The sequence below is a fragment of the Bactrocera latifrons genome, unplaced genomic scaffold (genome assembly GCF_001853355.1).
Source record: "Bactrocera latifrons isolate USDA-ARS-PBARC rearing strain unplaced genomic scaffold, ASM185335v1 scaffold_60, whole genome shotgun sequence".
NCBI lineage: Eukaryota > Metazoa > Arthropoda > Insecta > Diptera > Tephritidae > Bactrocera > Bactrocera latifrons.
Window position 1 is genome coordinate 624,582 of NW_017537268.1, and position 22,205 is coordinate 646,786.

General features: G+C 40.9%; 1 protein-coding gene across 1 annotated transcript in view; it reads right to left on the reverse strand.

Moving 5' to 3' along the window:
- Positions 1–22,205, reverse strand: part of LOC108975008 — a gene marked incomplete in the record, with an annotated part of 358,586 nt that overhangs the window by 249,954 nt on the left and 86,427 nt on the right. The window contains 1 exon segment of the mRNA XM_018943206.1: positions 18,636–20,774. Coding sequence (XP_018798751.1) covers positions 18,636–18,992 — 357 coding nt within the window.

The window sequence follows — 22,205 nt, forward strand, 5'->3', positions numbered from 1 at the left end:
AAAAAAAAAAAAAAAAAAAAAAAAAAAAAAAAAAAAAAAAAAAAAAAAAAAAAAAAAAAAAAAAAAAAAAAAAAAAAAAAAAAAGTATGAGTATGAGAATGGCATGGATGTTTGCACGAACTTTCAAGGCATGAAGTGTGGCACATGACTTATGGGAACGACAAGTTGATATTGGAAAATATTATCTGTGTTGTAAAACTAAGAAAAATACGATTTTCCAACTTTGAGAGTGGGTTGTCGAGAGATTGCACATAAATTGCTGAGTGCTACAAGAAGCTACACGGATTCTATCAAAGTATTGTACTTTAATGACGGACTTTTTGATCAATTCCTAAGAGATCTAAACATCACAACGTACATCTATGCATCTATGATAGCACTCCGATTGGAGCTACTCGTTGCCTCACGACTGGTTATTCATTTATCTAATCTAACTTATTGTACTATAAAACATTTTATGGACTTTGCATGGTTATATAACGAAGGCAAGACGAAGATTTCAATAAGTTAAAATTCCTCATATGGAAAGCCAATAATCTTGAAAATATATATTTTTCTGAACTCGGAAATTGCTCTTATAAAATATATCTTTTTTTTTAAACCAGATCCAATCCTCGTTTTTTTTTTTTTTTTTTTTTTTTTTTTTTTTTTTTTTTTTTTTTTTTTTTTTTTTTTTTTTTTTTTGTACAAAGCAAAAGCTTTTCTAGACTTGCTTATTCACGAGCTCTTGATGTGCATCGAACTTGAGCTTTGTAGTTAAAAAAGTTTGCCAGCAAGTGACCATGAAAATAAAGGCTATGTATTACAAATTCGTGTTTTCTTTATTCTTTAAACTTCGACACTAATTAAGTTTCTCAGCGACTTCAAAAGTGTCTGATTTCAAAGCGGATTTTTTACTCGAATACAAGTTTATAAACATTCTTTTTCCGAAAAGCTTTTTAAATGAAAGCTCCGCGAAGACTTTGATATATGCAAGCTAGTTTTATCTAATTTTAAAGACTTCAGATTGTCAAAGCTGTGTGAGACTCAGAAATCTCCGGGCAAAACGTTGCTGGCAAATATGTCATCAAGAGCTTATTTTGTATACCTTAGAAAACTTAATTTTATGGCGGATCTTCCATTCGAATTTTTGAAAAAGTTTTTGAAATTAAAGCTCTTCAAAAGCTTCGCGAAAGCTTTGATGTATGAAAGCTTTTCTAAGAGCGCCAAATTATATAGTTTTCGGGTAATCAGAGCAGCGTAAGGCTCAGAAAGCTCCGAGCAGAAGGTTATTGGCTAACAGATCACCTGAATTCTTCTTTCGTATACCTTTAGACTTAATTTTTTGTTTTGAGAGATACATAACCACTTACCTACACATATGCAGGCATATGAGCTTCTTGCTTCAACAAGGAAGGCGAAATTTGATGAACAGCGCATATTATGAATATTATTAACCCTATATTGGGTGCAATTAGGGAAATTAATAGTTTAGGGCACCGTACGGAGAACCCACATGCGAATAGGTGGATATATAATATATATATATATATATATATATACCATAATGCATTCATTTGTAGTCACCACAGGAGGTAATAATATCAGGGCTGAAGTTGATATGCCATTGACACAAAGGAGTTGGCGAAGGAAGCGCCCTCACAACATTTCCATATTTCAGCTACATTTCATACATACATACTTACAAATAATCATAAATGCTTAAGACATTATACATATACACTTTGCAAGCCGTCACATGAGGCACAGTACAAGGGCAATGAAATTTGATATACCGACCCAGCTGGAAGCAAGTCGTGGCGAGGCTGAGCTCGTAGCTTTCGGTGTGTGTTTGGCTGAGAAACGGTGCGGCTGTTCGTGCCTCTGATTCTGCCGGAATGTGAGACAACAGCTGCAAATAAGCGTGTGTTCATAAATTAATCAACTGGCCGAAGTGAAGGTCCGACAGCGTCCACAAGACGCCTAATATGCCCACGCGGGGCGCTGTCAGGAGGAGCATAATTGACTGATCCATGTCGACAGTCGACAATACCGCTATGCATTAAGGCGACCACACAAACAGCTAAGTAGGCACAATTGTGTTAAGTCTCTCCGGCTGCTGCAGGATATTCACCTTCGAGTAGGAAATTAACACCAGACGCCGCTGGCAGCTTGATACCCAGTCAGTTGTGTAGTCAGGCGGTCGGACAGTCATTCACCCAAACTAATGGTAATTTCGGTGCTTGCGACTACACCTGCACATACACCGAAAGACGAACAATTGCCCGATAATGTTTGCGGCTTATTTGCAAGTAATTAGGTACTGGGTCGCGGGTCGTCACAATGTCCGGCTGGTCGGGGTCGGGGACAAAAGTGAAGGCTAAGACGGCTTGGGCAGCACAAAACCCAAATTCACTCAATCAAACGCATGCCACAGTAATATGTAGCTTATGCTGCGGAAGGCGAGCGTAAATCCGTCCGTCCGAAAGTGGAATTACGCATTTCAGTGCATTAGCGGCAGGCTGTGGCAACATAAACAACCAAACGCCGGCATCGCAATGCTAATGCGCTTGTTTGCTATGTTCGTCGTTTGTTTATGTTGCATGCGCGTGCATAATGTTGCAGCATCGAACTACAAAATCATTTGTCTACAAAAATGTGTGCCTGTGTGTGCGTACATTAGTGTTTGTATGTCCGTACATTAGTGTGTGTGTGTGTGTGTTGCGCCAAGGCGCTAATTTGCCGCATTTAGCATAGTGCTCGCTAAGCAATTGTGGCGCATATGTTGTGCCACAGCTGCTGACGGTCTGTAGGAAGTTGCCGCTTGTTGCATATCTCACAGGTGCATTGGCGTGCAACATCATTTGTATGCAACAAATCAGCAGCCATACCGATATGTTGCTGTGGCAACAATGATTTACTGAATTCTGCTTACATGCTGGCAGTTGTTGTTGTTGCTACAAGCGCCTAAACGCTGCTTTGAGCCGCATATTTGCCGGCAATTAAAAATTAATCTTCGCAATTGTGTATGTTGCAATGACATGTATAAGTTATTGCCCAACAGTTGTTGTTGTTGCATACAAGCAGCAAGTTTTAGAAGTCTTTGTTGCTCCATGTGGTAGAAAGTAAAACTATTTTTAGGTTATTTCAAGATAGATAGCTATTTTTTGGAATTTAGAGAAGTTGCAACCTCCTTCTCGAGTATTTGGTCGGAGAGGGCACCTGAACAAAAGTTTGGGGAACGATATTCTGGCACTTGAAGAACCTGTGTAAGAGTTAGAACGAGCTCAAAGTTTCAACAAAATGTTTAATGTGAAGTTCCACCCTCAAGGAAATATGACAGGTGGCACATTCCCGGTTATTTCTCTCAAAATTTCGCCCGACTTATATTTCTGCTTATTGTTGTTGCTTCTAGATTGCCTACCCTGAATAATATGCACCTTGGCGCTCGGCTAATCACTCGTGAAATGTGTGAATTATGCGCCAGCAGACACAGTTAACTGTAAGCAGCGGAAAAAATAACCGTTATTTAGTTGCAACTACATAAATGTGTGCGCATAACTGTTGGCAATAAATATAAATTCACATTTCGTTACGAGTGTCCGAAATGGCGCTCGGCATGCCAAACCGAACGGCAACGACAAAGCCAAAGTTTAATTGATGTGCACCGGAAGGGGATCAGCGGTTGGAGGCAGTGCGCGTTGCATAGTTGCACCTTTAAATGTCGCGCTGGGCTCAATGCGTGCGCCTGGCGACTACAACAACAACAACAACAACAAATTAGCATGTTGTTGCAGGCGCGCGTGTTGCACAGAATGGAAATGCCACCGATGCTTTTGAAATTGTTGTAAATAAATATGCGCGCACAAAAAACACCTCAAATACGTGTAACTGCGTGTGTATGTATATGTGTGTCTTTGTGGAAAAGTACATAAAAATGCCAAAATGTCGCAGCCACAAAATTTATTGCCACACAAACGGGCACAACATTTGCATTCGCAATGCTGTGGCATTGTGCGCTGCAGGCAGGCGGCATGTTGCATGTCGCATGTCGTTGCAAGCAGCGCACCGCCAAGTCACAGCTGTGGTAATTGTGTGGAGCATGCAGCACGCTTTATTTCAACATTAGAGTGCGCTGCCGCGATTCATGTAAGTGTATGTGTGTGTGTGTGTGTCTGTGACTGCTTTCAGCATCCCGTGCACTGTGTAGCCATTTAACTGTACATATTGTGTGACTTTGACAACTAAATTTTGGCGGAAGCGCGTTTCATTGCCGTGTTGCAGCGCATGCCTGAAACATTTCTCTTTTTTATGGCCGCGTGTTTCGGTTATTCTCATTCATGGCTTTCATGGAGTAAATGAACTTCAAAGTGTTTATAAAATATTGCTTTTGAAATTTAAATTAATTCGAAGAAACTTCAGAAAAGGGGAGAATTGCATATACTTTTCATTCATTACAACTTCTGGCTTTACTTGGCTCCACTTTCCTTTAGAACTATAGCCTTCTTGGAATAGCGAAAATAGTGCTGTTTCAAGTCAGACTGGAAGACGAGAATACAACAGAAAGGAGTGTTCAGCGTTGCTCTAGTTTTATGGTTTGCGACATGGCCAGTTTAAAAAAAAAACAAAAACGGGGCTTTCGAAATCTTCCGTGCACGCACAACTTTTGTTGGATTCGGGCCATCTTGAAACATCCACACAGTCGACTGCTGTAACTTTTGGGATTATACGCGTAAATACAGGATTAATTACTCAAATGTTCGTGCAATATTCCATGTATGCTCAGGTCACATGACGAACGTGCAATATCAGTTTGCACACAACATCAGAAGTATTAGGAACAACTAGTGATTTTTGACAACCTTCACGGAATTTGTCCTGGTGTAATGTAAGACCTAGATTGAATACATTATATCATCGCTAAGCACTGGTACTAAACAGAGCTTCATGACATATAATTTATTTAAGTTTTTAAACGAAATGAATTTTTTAAGTTACTGTAGCCGTTTGAGTGAACTCGTAATACCATCCGTAAACACTGATCCTAGATGGAGCTTCAACACCAAATTTTATTTAAGTTTTTGAGCGCGTTCTATTATTCAAGTTACTGAAGCTGTTCTCAGCGAATGTATAACAACAAAAAATTATAGCTTTATCTATCACATGTTTGTCGATTATCTATGAGTTGACAGAGGCGAAAAAGTTCCCTCTTTCTCGAAGCTAGCCCGTTCTGGCTAGTTCATTGACAATTCATCACAATTGCCAGGAATATCACTATGTCCTGGAACCCATTGCAAGTTTATCGTTAAATAGACCAGTAGATCCCATAAGAGGTCAAGACATTCCTTCACGATCTTTGACGAGAATCTAAGAGACTGATTCAAAGGCTGCTTGGTTTTCTGTATAAATAAATATATCCCTAGTTGTGAATTTCTTTAATTGCTGTGATCTCCACTTTTAAGGCGCTGCAGTGGTGTGGTAGACGGAAAGCGATTTTGGTGTCTAACTTTGTTGAAAAGCAACCACCTGCCACTTGATTATGCTGTTTGGACCCATGCGTATGGATGCTTATCCCTTCGCTTCTGTGCACCCAGCCTTTTCTCACTCTTCTCTGGATGGAAAGGCAATATTGGGAACCAGATTTGAGTTCAATTCCATAGGATTACGAAAATCCCTGGTATCGGGTAGAAACGGGAACTTACTCAGTATCCTAGCGTATCCCTTGTCACAGGTGGTCAATAGGAAGCATTCCTCAGTCTCAGAGCTTACAAAATAACTATACTAAATGTAAAATGACGTTTAGGGCTTGACTTGGCGCTGTTTCAAGAGCTCCAACTATTGTACATACTATATAATCTACAGATTCCGTATACGCAGTGGAGTCTACGTAGGTTAACGGTATCTGAATAAAAAAAAAAAACTTTCAAAACTTCATTTTTGGAAAGTAGGATTTTTAAGACAATATCATCCTCTGCCAAATTTTAACATTACCAACACTTGAGATCGGTTTCCTAAGCCTATCGCTTGTAAGGAGCGGCAATTCGGTATTCCTACAGCCGAACATTATTATTATTTGGTTTTTTTACCCACAAAATTTACTTAAGACTTGCTGTGGATCAACTTGAAGTTCTCCAAAACGTCTATATACCCGCACAAGCGCAAAGTGTCACTCCTCAAGGGACTTTGGAAACCTCTTTAGCGTCAGCGAATCACCATCCGCTGGCACTTACTTATGGAAAATCTGACAATCCGACGTTGGCCCCATTCCGAGCAACTAAACCAGTGCGAAGAGATTCTAATTACTAGGCAACTAAAAACGCCCGACTGAATAAGCCGACAAAGCAGACAGCCCAAAACAAACCCGCCACTTTAGCATACACCAGAAACCATCAGCATCAACGGCAACAGCAGCAGCAGCAGCAGCAGCAGCAGCGGGAGCACCAGCTCGAGCTCGAGCTTTAGAAGCGGCAAGCAGCACTTCATCTGCATATTGGCTGGCAAAGCAAGTGCATAGTTGAACACCAGCTCGTTTGTGCTCGTGCTTTGGCAACAAATATTTCGCTGGCTGTCACGGTGTTTGTCAACCGAGAATAAGTCATTGCTGAGCGTTAGTCACAGTTAGCGCTTGAGGGCAACGGCAGGTCACACACACACACACACATGCGAGTGGGTGGGTGTTCGTGTGTTTGCTTGGAATGTGGCAGGTTGCACGGGTGCATATTTTCAACGAAAATAGGCCGCCTAATTAGGACAGTTCAACAAATCAAACAAGCACACATACCTATGAGCGCGAATATGAGTGTGTGTGGCTGAGTGTGGGTAAGCAAAGCAAGGAGCAACCGGCTGGGAGCACTGCTGTGCGGTGCTCAGGGAACACACACACTTGTTTGCTGTAATTAACAGAATATGAAGCGATTAAAACATGAAATGCCTGCACACACACACAAGTACATATTTACATATATATATACGTATGTATGATTGCATATATGTGTGTATGTATATGTGCCAGTAGAGCCAAAACGTGTACGGGAAATTGCAGTCGGAGAGCCCGGCGACTAAAATGCAAGCTAAAATCCTGCTAGCCGAAATGAGTAGCAGCCGGGCAACAACGAAAACGTAAGCAACAGCAACAACAACAACAACTACGAAAAGGTAGTATATCATTTCAGCGCTAAAAACATTACAGTTGCATTTGTATGCACGTTGTTGCCACAGTTGGCGTCAGTGGTCCCGCAAGCGGCACGACGCTGCGGCTCACTCACCACTCGCCACCGGGAGACCGAGGCTGGCTGCAGCGCGCAAGTGGAAAATGTCCTCATTTGCATTTCCACGTTTACATTTGCTTAGGCACTCAAACAGGCGCACACATGTGGCAAGCATTTATTCATGTGTTGCATGTGTGCGTCACACAGAAGTGGCAGCAGTAAAGCATGTTGCACCGAAAACTTGCTGCTTCTACTTTATTTGCGCAAAATTAAAGCGACACACGAGTTTCGCCAGCCAAACGCCTGCATTTTTCCACAAGCGGTAGCCAAGCCGTCACCAAACTCCTCCATCACACACACGCACACACACATAGATACCTTCAAATTACCAAAAACTGTGAAACAATAGTTGCTGTGGCCATTCGACTTTGGCTCCAAGTCGGACCCTGACACGTTGCCGCTTATTCGACGGGAAATTGTCAACTAACTTCGTCGAAGCTGTCGCTCATAAATCGTGGCAGCACAAACGTAGAAGCCAGCTTAATGATTACAGCCAGCCTTACATACAGATGCCGTGATTGGGGCTCGGGGCAACAGCTGACCCAAAGCCTTTCCTACTTACAGTTGTATGTTTGTGCTTAGCTGCAGGGGTATTCAGGTAGTGGTGCGGCAGGCGCGAGTAACGGATGTACTGCTGTCAACATTTCAACTCAGCGCCATTTATGACCATTTCAAATGAACGTCATTAAGCTTTATGACGACCGTGCCACGTTAGCTGCCTCGTTTCCTTGATTGCTGCCATAGCTGCTATTGTTGTTGTTTGCTGTAGGCACCCCGTTATGTCCTCTGACAAGATTATCCATATATTTGCCCAATTTTAGTGCTTGGTGAGTGCTTTAAGCGGGTGATTACTATTCCATAAACATTTGTGCTTGTGCGCACACACATGCACACACGCGGCACAGTCGGACATATTTATGCCTCACAATTGCTAGAGACAACAATGCGCTCAGAATCCGTGATCGGCATATTCAATCCCGAAAGCTTTCTTGAGTGCAGATAAATATTTTTATACCCTTTACAAGGTAAATAAGTTTACAACGATGTTTGCAAGAACAACAGAACGAAATGTTGGAAACCCTATTAAATAAATATTTATAATAGATCACCGTTACGAGCTGAGTTGATTTAACTGTGCCCGTCTGTCTATCCATCCGAGTGTCTTGATATATGGGATCGAGTCTTTCAGTGTTTGAGATATCGATCTGAAAGTTTTTACACCTGTTTTTCTCTCCGAGAAGCTACTCATTTGTCAAAACGGCCAATATCTGAGCACTTCAGCATATAGCTGCCATAGAAACTGAACGATCGGAATCAAGTGTTTGTATGGAAAGCTACCTCAGTTGATGAGATATCTGCACGAAATTTGGCATGGATTATGACCTAAGGCAACAATGAAAATATCCAAAGGCATTTTTCACTTCTGATCACTGGAGCATAGATAGCTGCCATACAAACTGACTGTGTCAAGTTCTAGTAAAGAATCTTATGTTTCTAAAAAAGGTATTATAACCTTTTGTATTCGTAAAAGCCATGCGTCATTTCATCATCAGAAAGTGATCTCCATTTAATTCTTCGAAAAACTGTAACTATACAAAATCCCGACTTGAAATGATCTACAACGGTAAATTATTACAATTGTTCCAAAAAGTAGAAAAGAGATTAAAGAGTTGCCATTTCGTTACGTAACTTATGAAATCCCGAAAATACGTGTGGCACGATATGCTTCAGGCTTTAACACTTTAATACACTGCACCAACACACACTCAACCAATTACACATGCATACTTACTCGTGTATGTAAATGCTTGTAAGCCGGTTGAACTGCTCCAAGTCAGCTTGTGTGACATTTAGCCGAGCAGTGAGCATTTTTGCTGTTGCTGGCTTGCTGTACTGATTTATCATCGTGCTGGAAAGTTGCATGCGTCGGAGTGCACATGTATGTGTGCATAATAAGCGTCCCAAAACTATTCGCTTAATCGGGCAACTTTAAATTTGTGGTTGCATCATTTGCGGTGGCCATTCAGAGTTTTGCACATTTCGAGACCGCAATACGCAACTCGAAGTAGTTAGTGGAAAATTATAGCAACAAAAACACATAATTTGTTGTTACTTTTGCTCTATTTCGCTGCATATATTCTAAACTTACGGCACATAATTGCCATAGTTAAGCATATATTTGCACATTTGAAAGTGAGAGAGGGCCAAAAGTTGCGATTGAGTGAAAAATTTTAAGCTCTCTATACGTTTACTGAGAGATATTTATCCAAAGAGGTTTTTCGATTTTATAAGAAGAAATATGATTACCTGTAGTACTAGATTCCAGCGTAAGAAAATTCATCAAGCTATCTGGCTGCCTCCGGATCCGGAAAAGTCAACCAGATCGATTCCTTTGCGATAGACGGAAGACACGTCTCCAGTATTTTAGACGTGCGTACGCTGCAATGTCCACTATCTTGTTGCAGCCAAAACACGTACTGAGCAGCCAAAAAACGCACGTCATGAGTATGGAGACCTTGACAAGCTGGCCGACAAGAGTAATTTTCGAAAATTCCGCGAAAAAATGCGGAGGCTAACAACCCTTTTGTAGAACCACCGAGGTGGTTTAGTAACCGATGTCCAGAGCATCACTTCTCCTTCCTGCTGAAAGGCAGTGAAAGTATGAAAGCGATTCCCCAATCGATGACGTTGGAGCAGACGTACCATTGCCCAACCATGAAGAAGTTCGAATAGCAATTATCCGTCTGAAGAACAACACAGCAGCGGAAGCCGATGGAATGGCGGCCGAGCTGTTCAAATACTAAAAGCTCCGTCAGGATCACGAACGACAATGTAATAATCTTCTATAAGAGTGTACAGCTGCTGGCAAATGCCGATGATATTGATATCATTGGCCATAACAACCGCGCGGCTAGTTCAATTATCATCTCAAAGCCTTTTGATAACTTATCAGCACTTTAAAACTCTGTGGGGATTATCAAAAGAAACATTTTTCACAAATTAATCGAATTTTCTAATAAATACTGATTTATTGCCCAAGTACTATCAAAACTTTTGAACCATTTTCCAACGACATAAAAAATTAAAACCTTCTAACAGTTTGACGACACAAAACACATGTATTCGACTGTACAAGTATCTATTAGAATCTACACGTAACTGTTCGTTTGACGCCGTGTGACATTAATTGACATAAATAAATAATAAAGCTTGTTCGCGGAGCGGAAGCGACCACATTTAAACTTTCAAATTGACTGACAAACCAAAGCTGCTGAGCTGCTGGTAATATAATGTATGTTATCCCACATACAAACAAGCACACATTCGTATATTCAACAGTGACATTTGCAGCAGAGCAAACAAGCGAACGCATGCGGACAGCGCGCTCACGAACCTGCGTTAAGGATGGCGCAGCGCAGCGGATGCTCCTAATTTCCAAATGTGTCAGTTACGAAAATGTTTGTCAACTGTAATGAATGTCAAAAACGTTTAAAGCGCTGGCGTGCGCTGTCATCACGTGTGTGTGTGTGTGTCGCTGACAGTGCCCACTCAGCACGAACCGTCAATTGCACTCTCATCCTTGCCGCCGTCTTGCAGTGTACCAAAATACATGCAACGTACGTGGGAAGACGCTGACAAGTCGTGGCAAGAACTCCACCAACAGCGTCCACAAGTGGTCGGCCGTAGTTGAATGTGCAGTCGTCGAAATGTCGACGAAAAGTCTTCAAGAATTTTGTCCACTTCATGTAGGTAACGCTCGAGTTGGCAACTGCCGCCTGACAATCGCACAATGCCAATAAATACTTACGCCACAATGACGTTGTGTATCTCATTCACACAACTTACAACTGGCAACTTCCAATTCGACTTTTCTATTATTGCCTGCTTTGCACAGTTCCGAAGTTATTTTCTTCGGTTCTTGTCTGAGTTAAAGTTACATCTCATCGGCAAGAGCGCGCAGTTGCTAAAAACCTGTCAATTTGTTGGCAACTCAAATTAAATTGTATTTGTTATGTGAGCAGAAGTTGCAAGTTCAACGCGCGCTGGCAATGTACAGTATGTGAGAATGTTCGGAAGCAAGCCTATAGGAAATTTAAAAAGAGCTTGCTTCGATGATTCTTAAAATAATTTCGAAGAGGGTGAAGGTGAGTTATTGTTAGAAAATAGAGGAGTACTCAACAAATAACTCAAATCTTGAGTTACGGTTTGAATGTGGAAACATTGCTTTAAAACAATGAGAGGTCGTCGTAGGGCTTAATTCTTTAAGTTTCAGAGTCTTGTAAAATAGATAGATTACAGAAGATAAATGAACCACATTTTCGATGGATGTACACTGAAAAGCTCTACGCATTCGTCTGGGAAAATTGTCTTTAAGTCGGTAGAGCCAAAGTTATAGAATTCACTAATCTAGACCTAGAATAGGCAGGATTCCCGTAACTGATTTATCTAACAAAGCTGTTCCCAGTGAAAATAATTTTTTTATGCAGTCTTAACGGCTTATTCCTCTTTTAGCGCATGTCGGGGTTCACCTCCACACATGTTTCCTACAGGGTCGCTTAAGCCGCCGATTGCCAACTATGCATTATAAGCAAATGTGAGAAAGTTTTAAACACTTTACAGTGTCAAGCACAAAAGAATATGTGTGCCTTGAGTATGAACTTTACGGTAACTCAGCAAATACGAGAACACTGCCGTGGCAGCATGAGAGTCTGTCAGGGAAATGATTGCCGACGATGAAAAGCGCACATTGTACTGTCATAAATAAGCAACTTCAAAGTATAATTGGGCTGATGGAACTTGTGTTGAAGTAAAAAGGGACACACAATCTGCCTGCAACATTTCCTTCTGCGTTTTGTAAACGAGAATTGCCTCAAGGCAAAGTGATGTGAAAGTCGGAGATTTTACTTCTTTAAAACAATTGCGAATACAATTAACAGAAAATACAAAGCTGCAAATGTGGCAGCTTAAACTTTACTACACAACAAACAAAAAAAAAAAAAAAACACAACTCAGCCCTTGCAAGCAGAATTTAAAAGTTTGCATTTTTTTTTTTAACTAAAACACTGCCATATGCAAGCATTTTGATATATTCCTACAGCTTCTCACTTAACTGGCTCAGGCGCCGACGTCTTGCACAAGTCAATTTGGGATATTGTGCGCAAAAATGCTATTTTGACCCTAAGAGAGCCACTGCAGTGCCGCAACAACAGCCAGTTGCCACACAGCCGTCCAAAATAACAGCCAGTCATTTGGGAATAAAGCATATTACTATATATTCAACTGCAGATAGGTTGTGGAAAGCAGTCAAGATGCTCTTTTGCCTGCCAAGAAATTTATTATACCGAAGAGTGACCAACGAATTTCGAAGTTGCCACAACTCGGCATTGTTGCTATTGTTGCTGGACATGAGCATTTGCTTACCATAAATCATTGCTGCAATTCCTTGCCATTATGTCACTAAATGACCGCATTACAGCGTCTCAACCGAGAAATCGTTGAACTCGAAAGCCAAAGTTATAAATTTAAAGCGACAGGAATGAGACAGCGTGGTCCACATTGCGACGCTTGTGGGAAAATATGACCGGATTACTGCCGCAAACAGTACATAAATATATTTTTATTTATCTTACTTTGTTTTATATTTGAATGCACATGTTATTTTTGATGTCAGAGTCCAGCACGGTGACCAAAAAGGTCGACGGTTATATTTTCTACCAGGGGAAGTTTATTTTTCTTGCAATGTGGAGGATTATTACAAACAGATAGTAAGAATCGGTCTAATTTGAAACTATAGACATACTTTCGTATTTTTCACATTTCTTTCGAGCTATCGACATGAGCCCTTTCTTAAGCGATTGAGTGTGCTGGTCCTACTAATGCATATAGTTGTCTCAATCTCACGATAGGTCATATGGTGATCTTGCAATATCAGTGTGTGCACAGAATTCATAGCTTTCGGCACAACCACAGACTTTGGAGAATCTTTACGAAATTGGTCTAGCAGTAATCTAGGACCCTAATCGAAGTGATCTACGTAAATTATCTATTATAAAACACTGGTCCTTAATAGTGCTTCGTCGCCGATAATTTAATTAAATTCATGCATGGACTTATCTGCGTCGAAAGTTGTAAAAATAATTGCTTTAAATCGTTGTTGGCGATTTACTTCCATTTTTTTGTCGAAAGAATATTTTATGTTACTGTAAAATAGCGCTCGTATGTCGAAATGCGCTGTGGGTGGTTAATTCACGTCGAAAGTTATAAAAAATAATTGCAATTTAATCTCTTTTTTTGGTCGAGAAGATCATTTTAAGTTACTGTAAAGCACACAAATAGCGCTAACACGTCAAAACGTACTGTGTATACATAAAACAAAAATGTCAGACTTTACGCTTAAGTTGTGAGTTGCCAGGTTGCAACACTAGGGTTGCCAAATCTCGAAATATAAAGGCAACCTACGTATGAAGTTACAGTTCTGTTCAAAATTTACGTGATTATATTTTAAACTAAATGTTTTTAGAACCAAATATTAGTGAGAGTTGTTCAGAAACACAAAAATTAAAACGCTTTTCTGAATTCCTGTTAAAATATGTATATAATTGTTTTTTTATAAAATGCTTAAAACCGGCTCCATTTGAAAAAAAGTGTATTCGAAAACTGCATTATTTTCTTTTTCGTATATATAATGCAAATAATCGTTTAAAACACTGGCTTTTTATTCCAAATATTGCAAAATGAATGACCCAAATTCGGTTAACCCACTGCTAGGTGCAAAACCTGTTAAACAACAACACCGTTATGCCCTCATTGCGTTTGCATTAGATAAATTGCAGTCGGCCAGAGATAGCGTCAATCTGCGCAGAGTGCTCATTGATCCACACTCAGCTCATTCACCCATACCCGGATGCTTCCGTCCATAGATACAATCACTTTTCCTTTGTTCCGTCGTTTTTATTTCAACTGTTGTACTTTTTACTTTGCCACCTAACTTTAATTAAATAGCAAGCGTAATTAGTTCGCAATTAAATTAATTAAATATGCTGCTGTTTTTCACAAATTTAATGTGTGCTTCGAAAAGTTTTCATTGCACTTTTTATTTCTCTTTTAGTTTATGCTTTTTGCCTCGCTTTTAATTCGACTTGTTGCATGTTTGTCAGTCTTTTTTTCTTACAATTATTTGGTTGCATGTCTAACAGTGCGATAACGGTTGAACAATTATTTACCAACTCAGTTCGATTAGGCGCTTTTAAAGTGTAATTAAAAGGGTTTCGTTGAAATTGGAGAATGTTTGGAAGTAGTAAGTGGATATTTGACTGCACTTTCAACCAACACTAGTTCAAGGAAATTAGTTATGTATGGGTAATTATTTTGCAAGTTTAATTAAAGTAGTTCGGATCAAGAGAAACAAGAAAATTTGGGATCATACTCTTTACTCTTTCAGCGTACTATTGTCCCCGGCTTCTTTATGTCCCTCAAGCTTCGTATATGTAAACTTCTCATTTCTACCTTATGCTTTCCTCGGCGACACAGCCGATTGCAGGACATGTAGGAGCAAACTACAAACCAATTTAGTAATAAAATCACTGCTGCTGGTGACTACAATGCCGAAAACACGTGGCGTGGTTCACCATAGGCAGAGCACCTTTGATTTACGTTTCGAACAAAGGTATGATGTGTCGTTCAGTTGGTGAGCCAACTTACTGGTCATCCGACCTAACAAAAATTCCAGACGTTCTAGATTTTGCTATTTCTAAAGGTTTTAGTTTAAGGTACATACGTTCTACTACCTGTTTGGTTCTCCTATCGGATCACAGCGTAGTTCAGCTTGAAGTAAATACGCCGCTGCTCGCAATGCATAAACGCACCAAAGTACTACTCAAATTGTCAAATATTTTCAATTATCGCAAGTAGCTAGAAGAAAATGTGCACCCCAACATCGCTGTTACCTTTGTGGAAGATATCGACTAGATCGAAGCATACATAATGCTTTCCACATAAGTACGCCACAAGCTAGAACCACACAGAGCTTCCACAAGCGAGACAGACGTCTCTGTTCCAATAGGTATTGACAAAGCTCAAAAAGAGATATGGAGTTTTGGCATGCACGGCAAGTCAGTAGAAATCCGACTGACAAAACACTTCTCAAACGTGCTACAAAGGAGCTGAAACATGTTCTCGGGGACTTGCGCAACAAGTCCCTTGAGGCCTTTCTGCGAATTCAAATTTCAAAGTAATTCAAATCAAAAAAAAAAAAAAAAAAAAAATTTTACTCTAAAGGAAACAATCGAATAAACATCAACAAAATGTGGAACCGTTCAATGTGCGTGGTTAATAGAGATTTTCGCTTAGTAGAGCGTCAATGTCATAGAGCTTTAACTATATTTTTTATTTCTGAATAGTTTTTACTATCCTATCTTCTAAGTTGGTTCGAACTGGACACAGTGCGCTAAATTTTGCTAAAATCGGTTCAGTAGTTGACGAGCCCATCGCAGACAAACAACATGACACGTGATTTTTATATATAAAGAAGAAGAAGAAGATTTACTTAGTTTCTATAGAACAGACCAGAAGGGAGAAAATCAGTTATTCACTCCTGAGAAATGCGACTTGATTGAGTTCTCTCTACGCTTCTCACCATAAATCTCCGCTATGACTGCATAATTTATTTATTATTTTTTCGTTTCTCGATGCTAAATATTCCAGTGTGGCAATGTTAGCCCCCTCAAACATACCCACTGCACACACCACGACCCTCGGTGTCATTAATAGCCATCTGCTCGATTTAAGGTAAAGATCAAAAGGCGAATCAATAGCAGAGCAAGCTCGTGTGCAAATAACTAACTGCCTGACCTGGTCAAGGTTGCACGTAAACGTAATAAAATCAAGCGCAGCCGAAGACAACAAAAACCGAAAGACGGAGAATGAAGTAAACTAAATACAAAAATAATGTCAACAGCAGGAAGCACAAGTAAATGTCTTTTGAGTCTTTTGATCCGTGGGTTGATGGCATAAAAATAAGTGGACAAAGAACTTGTAAATCTGTGGCAGAGCCGAAAGCGAAAAGGAAGACAAAAAATAGTACACAAATGACAGATAAACATAGTAATGGTACAGCAACTGAAGGGCTGAAGAGCTGAAGATGTACACTGAAGTTTGTGGTGGTAGCGTGGCTAGGGCAAGCGCCGAGGGGCAGCGTCAACAGCTGACAAGGATAATCGCCTAGCCGTTCGCCAACAGGCCATTATGCGCGCTTACAAAGCACACACAGGCGATGCATGAGAAACTTAATGACGATGATAAAGTGGAGGAGAACAGCAGGTAATAAATTTCATTTCGCCTGATATGGGCAATTAAGGAACAATTTTGCAGTTGAATGAATAATAAATAAATTACCGACACACAAACCTCAGGCTCAGGCGCAGGTGAGCGGCGAGTATGGGTGGCGCAAGCGAAAGAGAAGCCACAAGATAACATCGAAATGTGCACAACAAAAATACTGTAAATTTACACACACACATATGTACGTGTAGTGACAATCAAGTGAATTTGCCATTTGTGAGGTTATGTACTAAAAATTTATTTGCGTAGGCGGCGCTATAAATGCAACTCTGAAGCTGGTAGGGGTATGCTGCGGAGGTGTATTATGGATATGCATGAATATGTGCGCGCTCCTGCCAGTTTCAGCCTGAGATATTCATCAGCGCTGTGTCGTTTTGTCAGTCCGTCTAACTGTTCACGATTGTTCAGCATGTGTGTTTGTGTATGCGTGTGTTCGACCGGCATCTCGGTCATTGTTGTCACACTCAGACGCGATGCGACGCCTTTCACCGCATCTACATGCAGCAGTCCCCCAGAGAATTCACCTTCAACATCTTCGCAAGTAAGACACACACACACACACACACGCACGACGGCCAGCAGTCAAACCATGTGAAATAGATATAAATCACAAAATTTTGAAGACGGACATTAATTTGCCTTGAAGTTGAAGTTATTGCCATTTCTGTTGTTATTGTGGTTAGCTTAGTTGTGTTGTTGGCGCTCTGCATATTTTACACAATAAATCAAGCTTAAAACTCAACAGCAGCGGCGGCGGTGGTAGATGCAGCGCCCACATGTTGGCGTCGACTGTCGGTTGTTGTCATGCAGCATTGTTGTTGCTGTTGTTTTTGTTATATATTAGCTGCTGTAGTTCATATGCACAGCCTCCTGTCGGGGTTTGTTGTGGTTCCATGCAATTTGCTTGTATGTGAGTGTGTGTGCGTGTGTTGTCATGCTGTTGATGGAATCGTGTGTGATGGAGCGTGATTTCTGCGTCACTGATGCTGTGATTCGTAGTAAAGCAATCTCACCGAAGCCATGTTGCTTCAGTCACACACGTATACATATGTACATACACACATATAAACCCACAACGTGTGAGGGTTGAGGTCTGCGGTGAGGCGGAACTTTCATAAATAAATCAATAGCATTTTAATTACCTGTTCGATTCGTATGAAAGTCATGGTAAGCGTGTAGAAAATAGCAAATGACTAGCTTGTAATTGTGAAGTCGATATGAGAGGCTATTTTTTTTCGTAAACTCGAGTTAAGGAATAGGGTTAGGGTTTGTGGGGTCTTCGGGAAGAACTGTCACCTATTCTTATTACGAAGCTGATTATTAATCATATTTGATGGTTTTTTCCATACAACTGCAGAAGAGCAGTCGTGCGAAAGCGCGGATCGAAAAAGTTTGTCTATTCCAGAAGCTCGATGTTTGGGTACCAAGTGAATTGCATTTGAAAAATTTAACAGACCGAAATAACATATGCGATTCTTTGCTAAAAAGAAATAAAATCGCACCATTTCTGAAGCGAATGTAAACAGGAGACGAAAACTGGATCAAAGACGGCAATAATGTGCGAAAAGGAGCATGGTCCAAGCGTGGTCAAACTCAACAAATAGTCGGAAAGGATTGACGTTTCGAAAGATTATGCTGGGTATTTGGAGGGATTCGAAAGGAATCGGAATTGAAGCAAGCAATCGAAAAACACCAGCCAGAACTGATCAACAGAAAGGGCTTCGAGTTCTATCAGAACAACGCTAAACCACACACATCTTTGATGACTCGGAAAAAACTGGAATAGCTTGTGTGGGAAGTTTTAATGCATCCACCTTATAGCCCTGACTTTGCACCATCCGACTACTATTTGTTTCGGTCAATGCGGAACTCTGTAATGGAGTAAAGTTGGCTTCGCGGAGGAACCAGAAAAGTGGTCGACTAAATTGGTACATATTTGGTTCATTAAAGTACATTACAAACATAAGAAAATAAGTTGAAGATTGATTAGAAATACGAAACGACTTTTTCGACTACTAAATATGAGGTGTAATAAGTGTAAGTACTCACCGGTGTCGAATAAGGATGCGCTGTCAAACGTATGCCATCGGTTTCCAATTGTTCCCGCAACACTATATCCAGCTCGTTCGGTGGCGTCTCACACAAAATCTCCATGCTGCCCGACAGCGAGCTCGGATCGTTCAACATGAAATAAACGGAAGCGGCACCTTTTTCACGCAATTGCCGTATACTCTTCAACAACTTGTGACGATGCACGGGGTTTTCCACGCCAATAGCATCCAAATCGGGATCGCCGACCTGCTTGCAAATCTCTAAATCATCATAGCCATTATCCAGAAAGCTCTCCGCATATTGCGACAGGCCAAGGGCGCGTAGCCACTCGCAAACAATATTGCTAACGGCCATTGTGAGTGTGGCAAGTTCGCAGGCGAGCGATTAACGGTGTATAGTGAACACACACACTGTGCAATGTCACACGAACAGGTGCCTGAGGAGGTCGGACGCTAATGGCGCGAAGTTTTGTACCCGAGTTGTTGATGTGCGAATTTAGCGTGTATGCGGCAATTAACGCGCTACAAAATGTCGAAACGGGACCAATTTACGCGCGCGTAATTATTGTTGACGGTCGGTTTGCTCGGTTGCTTCGTTGGGTTGGTTTGGTGGCACGCGTGTATATATGGGCGCGCTCACATGTGGCAGCGCGCGCGCTTCTAACGTAAGCGGTGGCGCGACGCGGCTTGTTGCACTCGCACGATAATAACACTTTATATTATTTATTTCACTAATTTTGCACTTAAATTTTGTAAATTCGTTTTTTTTTTTTTTATTTGTATTGTTGCGCGCTATGGCCGCGCGCAAGTGCACTGTTAGGCGGCAGTAGTCACTTGGCTGCTAGGCGCACATGCACACAGTTACGCGCAAGGGGCAACTTTTAATGGACATTGGTGGTAAATGTTGCACGGCATGCAATTTCCGCGAAAATATTTTCATTTACCGTTTCGTCGATTGCCGGGGTGGCGCGTCAAGGGGCGTTGCACATTTCGTTTTGGCGCTACTTGATATTTTACTTTTTTTTTTGCTTTGCTTTGTGCCACTGTTTGGGGAAATCTTTGCTTGCGCGCTAAATCACCTGGCGCATTTTTCGTGCAACTTTATTTTTTACTTTACTACATAAGTGGCAGTTTAAATCAATTTGGCAGCAAACACTTGAACACACACATTTCTATCGTTAAAATCGCTGCAATTTCGCTTAAGCACCGGCGCACGCGCTCACACCAACACTCGCGCGCTGGGGCAGGAAGAAAGCGATTTTCGTAGGCGCATTAAGGAACAAATGCCAATTGGCGGTGGTGCTTTGCTAAAACACTTTCAGTTGTTATTGTTGTTGCGCGTTTTATAATTCTTTCGAACACGATCTAGCGCTTAGCGTTTTTTCGCTTCGTTGTGTAGTAGCGCGCTCGTTATGCGCAGCTTTAATGGCAGCGCTCATAAGATTTTACAAACGCGCGTACAAACATAAAAATTTACAACACTCTTGTTTTTGGTGGCATGTGGCAGGAATGTGTTGCTTGGCCAGAAATGGCATTAAACTCAATGAAGATACACGCTCAGACGGTTGACCTGCCAAACGGCATTCACAGCTCAGGCTATACTGTAGCACACACACACACACATACGTGCATATCGCGGCGACACACGCGTTACAGCGTTTCATTCAATTTCGCACTTTTCTTGTTAACTGATATGTGCGCGCTTGTGCCACTCGCTGTCGCTGGCGTTTATAATAAAAATAATCGTAAAATTATGTATTTGCATAAGTAGTCACTTTCCAGACACGTTCGTCGCGTAATTACATTCACTTGTTTTTATTATTTTCTATTTTTTCTTAATATTTCACCACGTTCCTTAAAAACGACTCGCTCACTGATCCTTTTTCCATTTTCTCAATACGCGCGTACTGTGATCACGTACACTACCGAACGCTTCGACGGTCACGGCCAGACTACTGCTGAGAAGACGGCTACGGCCACGTCTCTCACAGCCATTGTCGCTCTAACACAGGTTCATCTTCAGCCGGAGTCCTCTACCGCGGGTTGTTGTTGCTGCCGTTGCTTTCTCTGATTCTCCGCTGCTGATAATACCGCCACTGTGCGCTCAGCTGCCTGCTTGCGCTCTCCGTGTGATGCACTGCAATGATAGAGAGAGGAAGAGTGTGAGAGATTTGTGTGTGAGTCGCTTCATTCAAGGGTTGACTTCTTGCATATGCACATTGTGAGAACTAAATGTTTTTAAGTGGCAATGACAAATGCTCATTTAACCTATTTTGACAAGGACGCAGGCCAACTGCGCCTAACGCCATTGACTTAAATGAATGTAAATTAATATTTATGCGAAATCAAAAAGTCCCAAATTCTCCAAATTCTCGGGTCAAGCAGAAGTGTTAAATTTTATGTCTGTCAATTGTTAAAGTCGCACATTTCGGTAAGTTTAAATAAATATGCTGTAGCGCATATTAATAAACACAGTTATATTCCCAGGCTACTGACTGTCGAAGCCGAAGATGTGCTTGATATGCTACAGTGGGTCAGTATTTCACGAAAATTGTATATTGAGAGGAGAAAAGTGAACTTCTTTGTAAAATTATTGACGAAAGCACAAAAGAAGTCTTCAGTAGTTGTTATTTTTGTGCGGGGTTAGTGGTATTTTCGAATATATTAAAAATAATCTTTGTAACTTTTAAAGAGGGGTGTTAATATTTTTAATTTACTCAAACTTACTTGCCTATTGGCTAAAAGTCATTGTTCAAATAACTATACCTAAGATTTCCTTCTAAATATTTCTGCATGCAATTTTTTGTTTCTTAACTTCTAATGAATTTTAGAGCTGGCGATGACAATTTGAGGTCTCTACCTGAGATGATCTTAAGTAGGACTATCTTTTATCCCCAACACCTTTCGAATTTTCTTTTTCTGTGGCCTTTCAAAAGCGACTTCTAATGAAATGGAATATCCTGCTAATATCCCGCTCATATATGATATTTACACTGAAAATATTGTTAATTTGGAACCTCTCAGCTCATCCTTCTGTAAAGAATGTTTTTCGCGAGCTGCGCTCAATTTATGGCCAACATAATCAGCCTACTGGGTGTATTATTCTCAACACCCAATCACCCATCTTGAGACCCTGCATACATTATTGGATAATATTCGACCGAATAGACCACGTCCAGCACGCAGTGAGCAAAAATCTAGCAGCGGCAGTGAGAGCCCAGAGTGTACACGAAGACCGTGAATAGTCGATTCGACGGTGTTCGCAACAACTCGGACTGACGTATGGAACGACTTGGCGCATCTTGAGTGAGATCTTAAATTGAAAGCGTATAAAATAAGGCTTGTGCAATAATTGAAGCCGCTCGACCTTTCTAAGCGACATCGATTCGATCTATGGACTCTTGAAAAGTTTCACGAAAATCCTTCGTTTTCGAGCCCAATTTTGTTCAGCGATGAGACCGCATTTGGGAGCAATGGAAGAGAGTGTCATTTTTTCCGGAAAAAACAACGGTTTGGTGTGCTTTGTGGGCCCGTGGAACCGTCAGTCCATATTTCTGCAAAAATTATG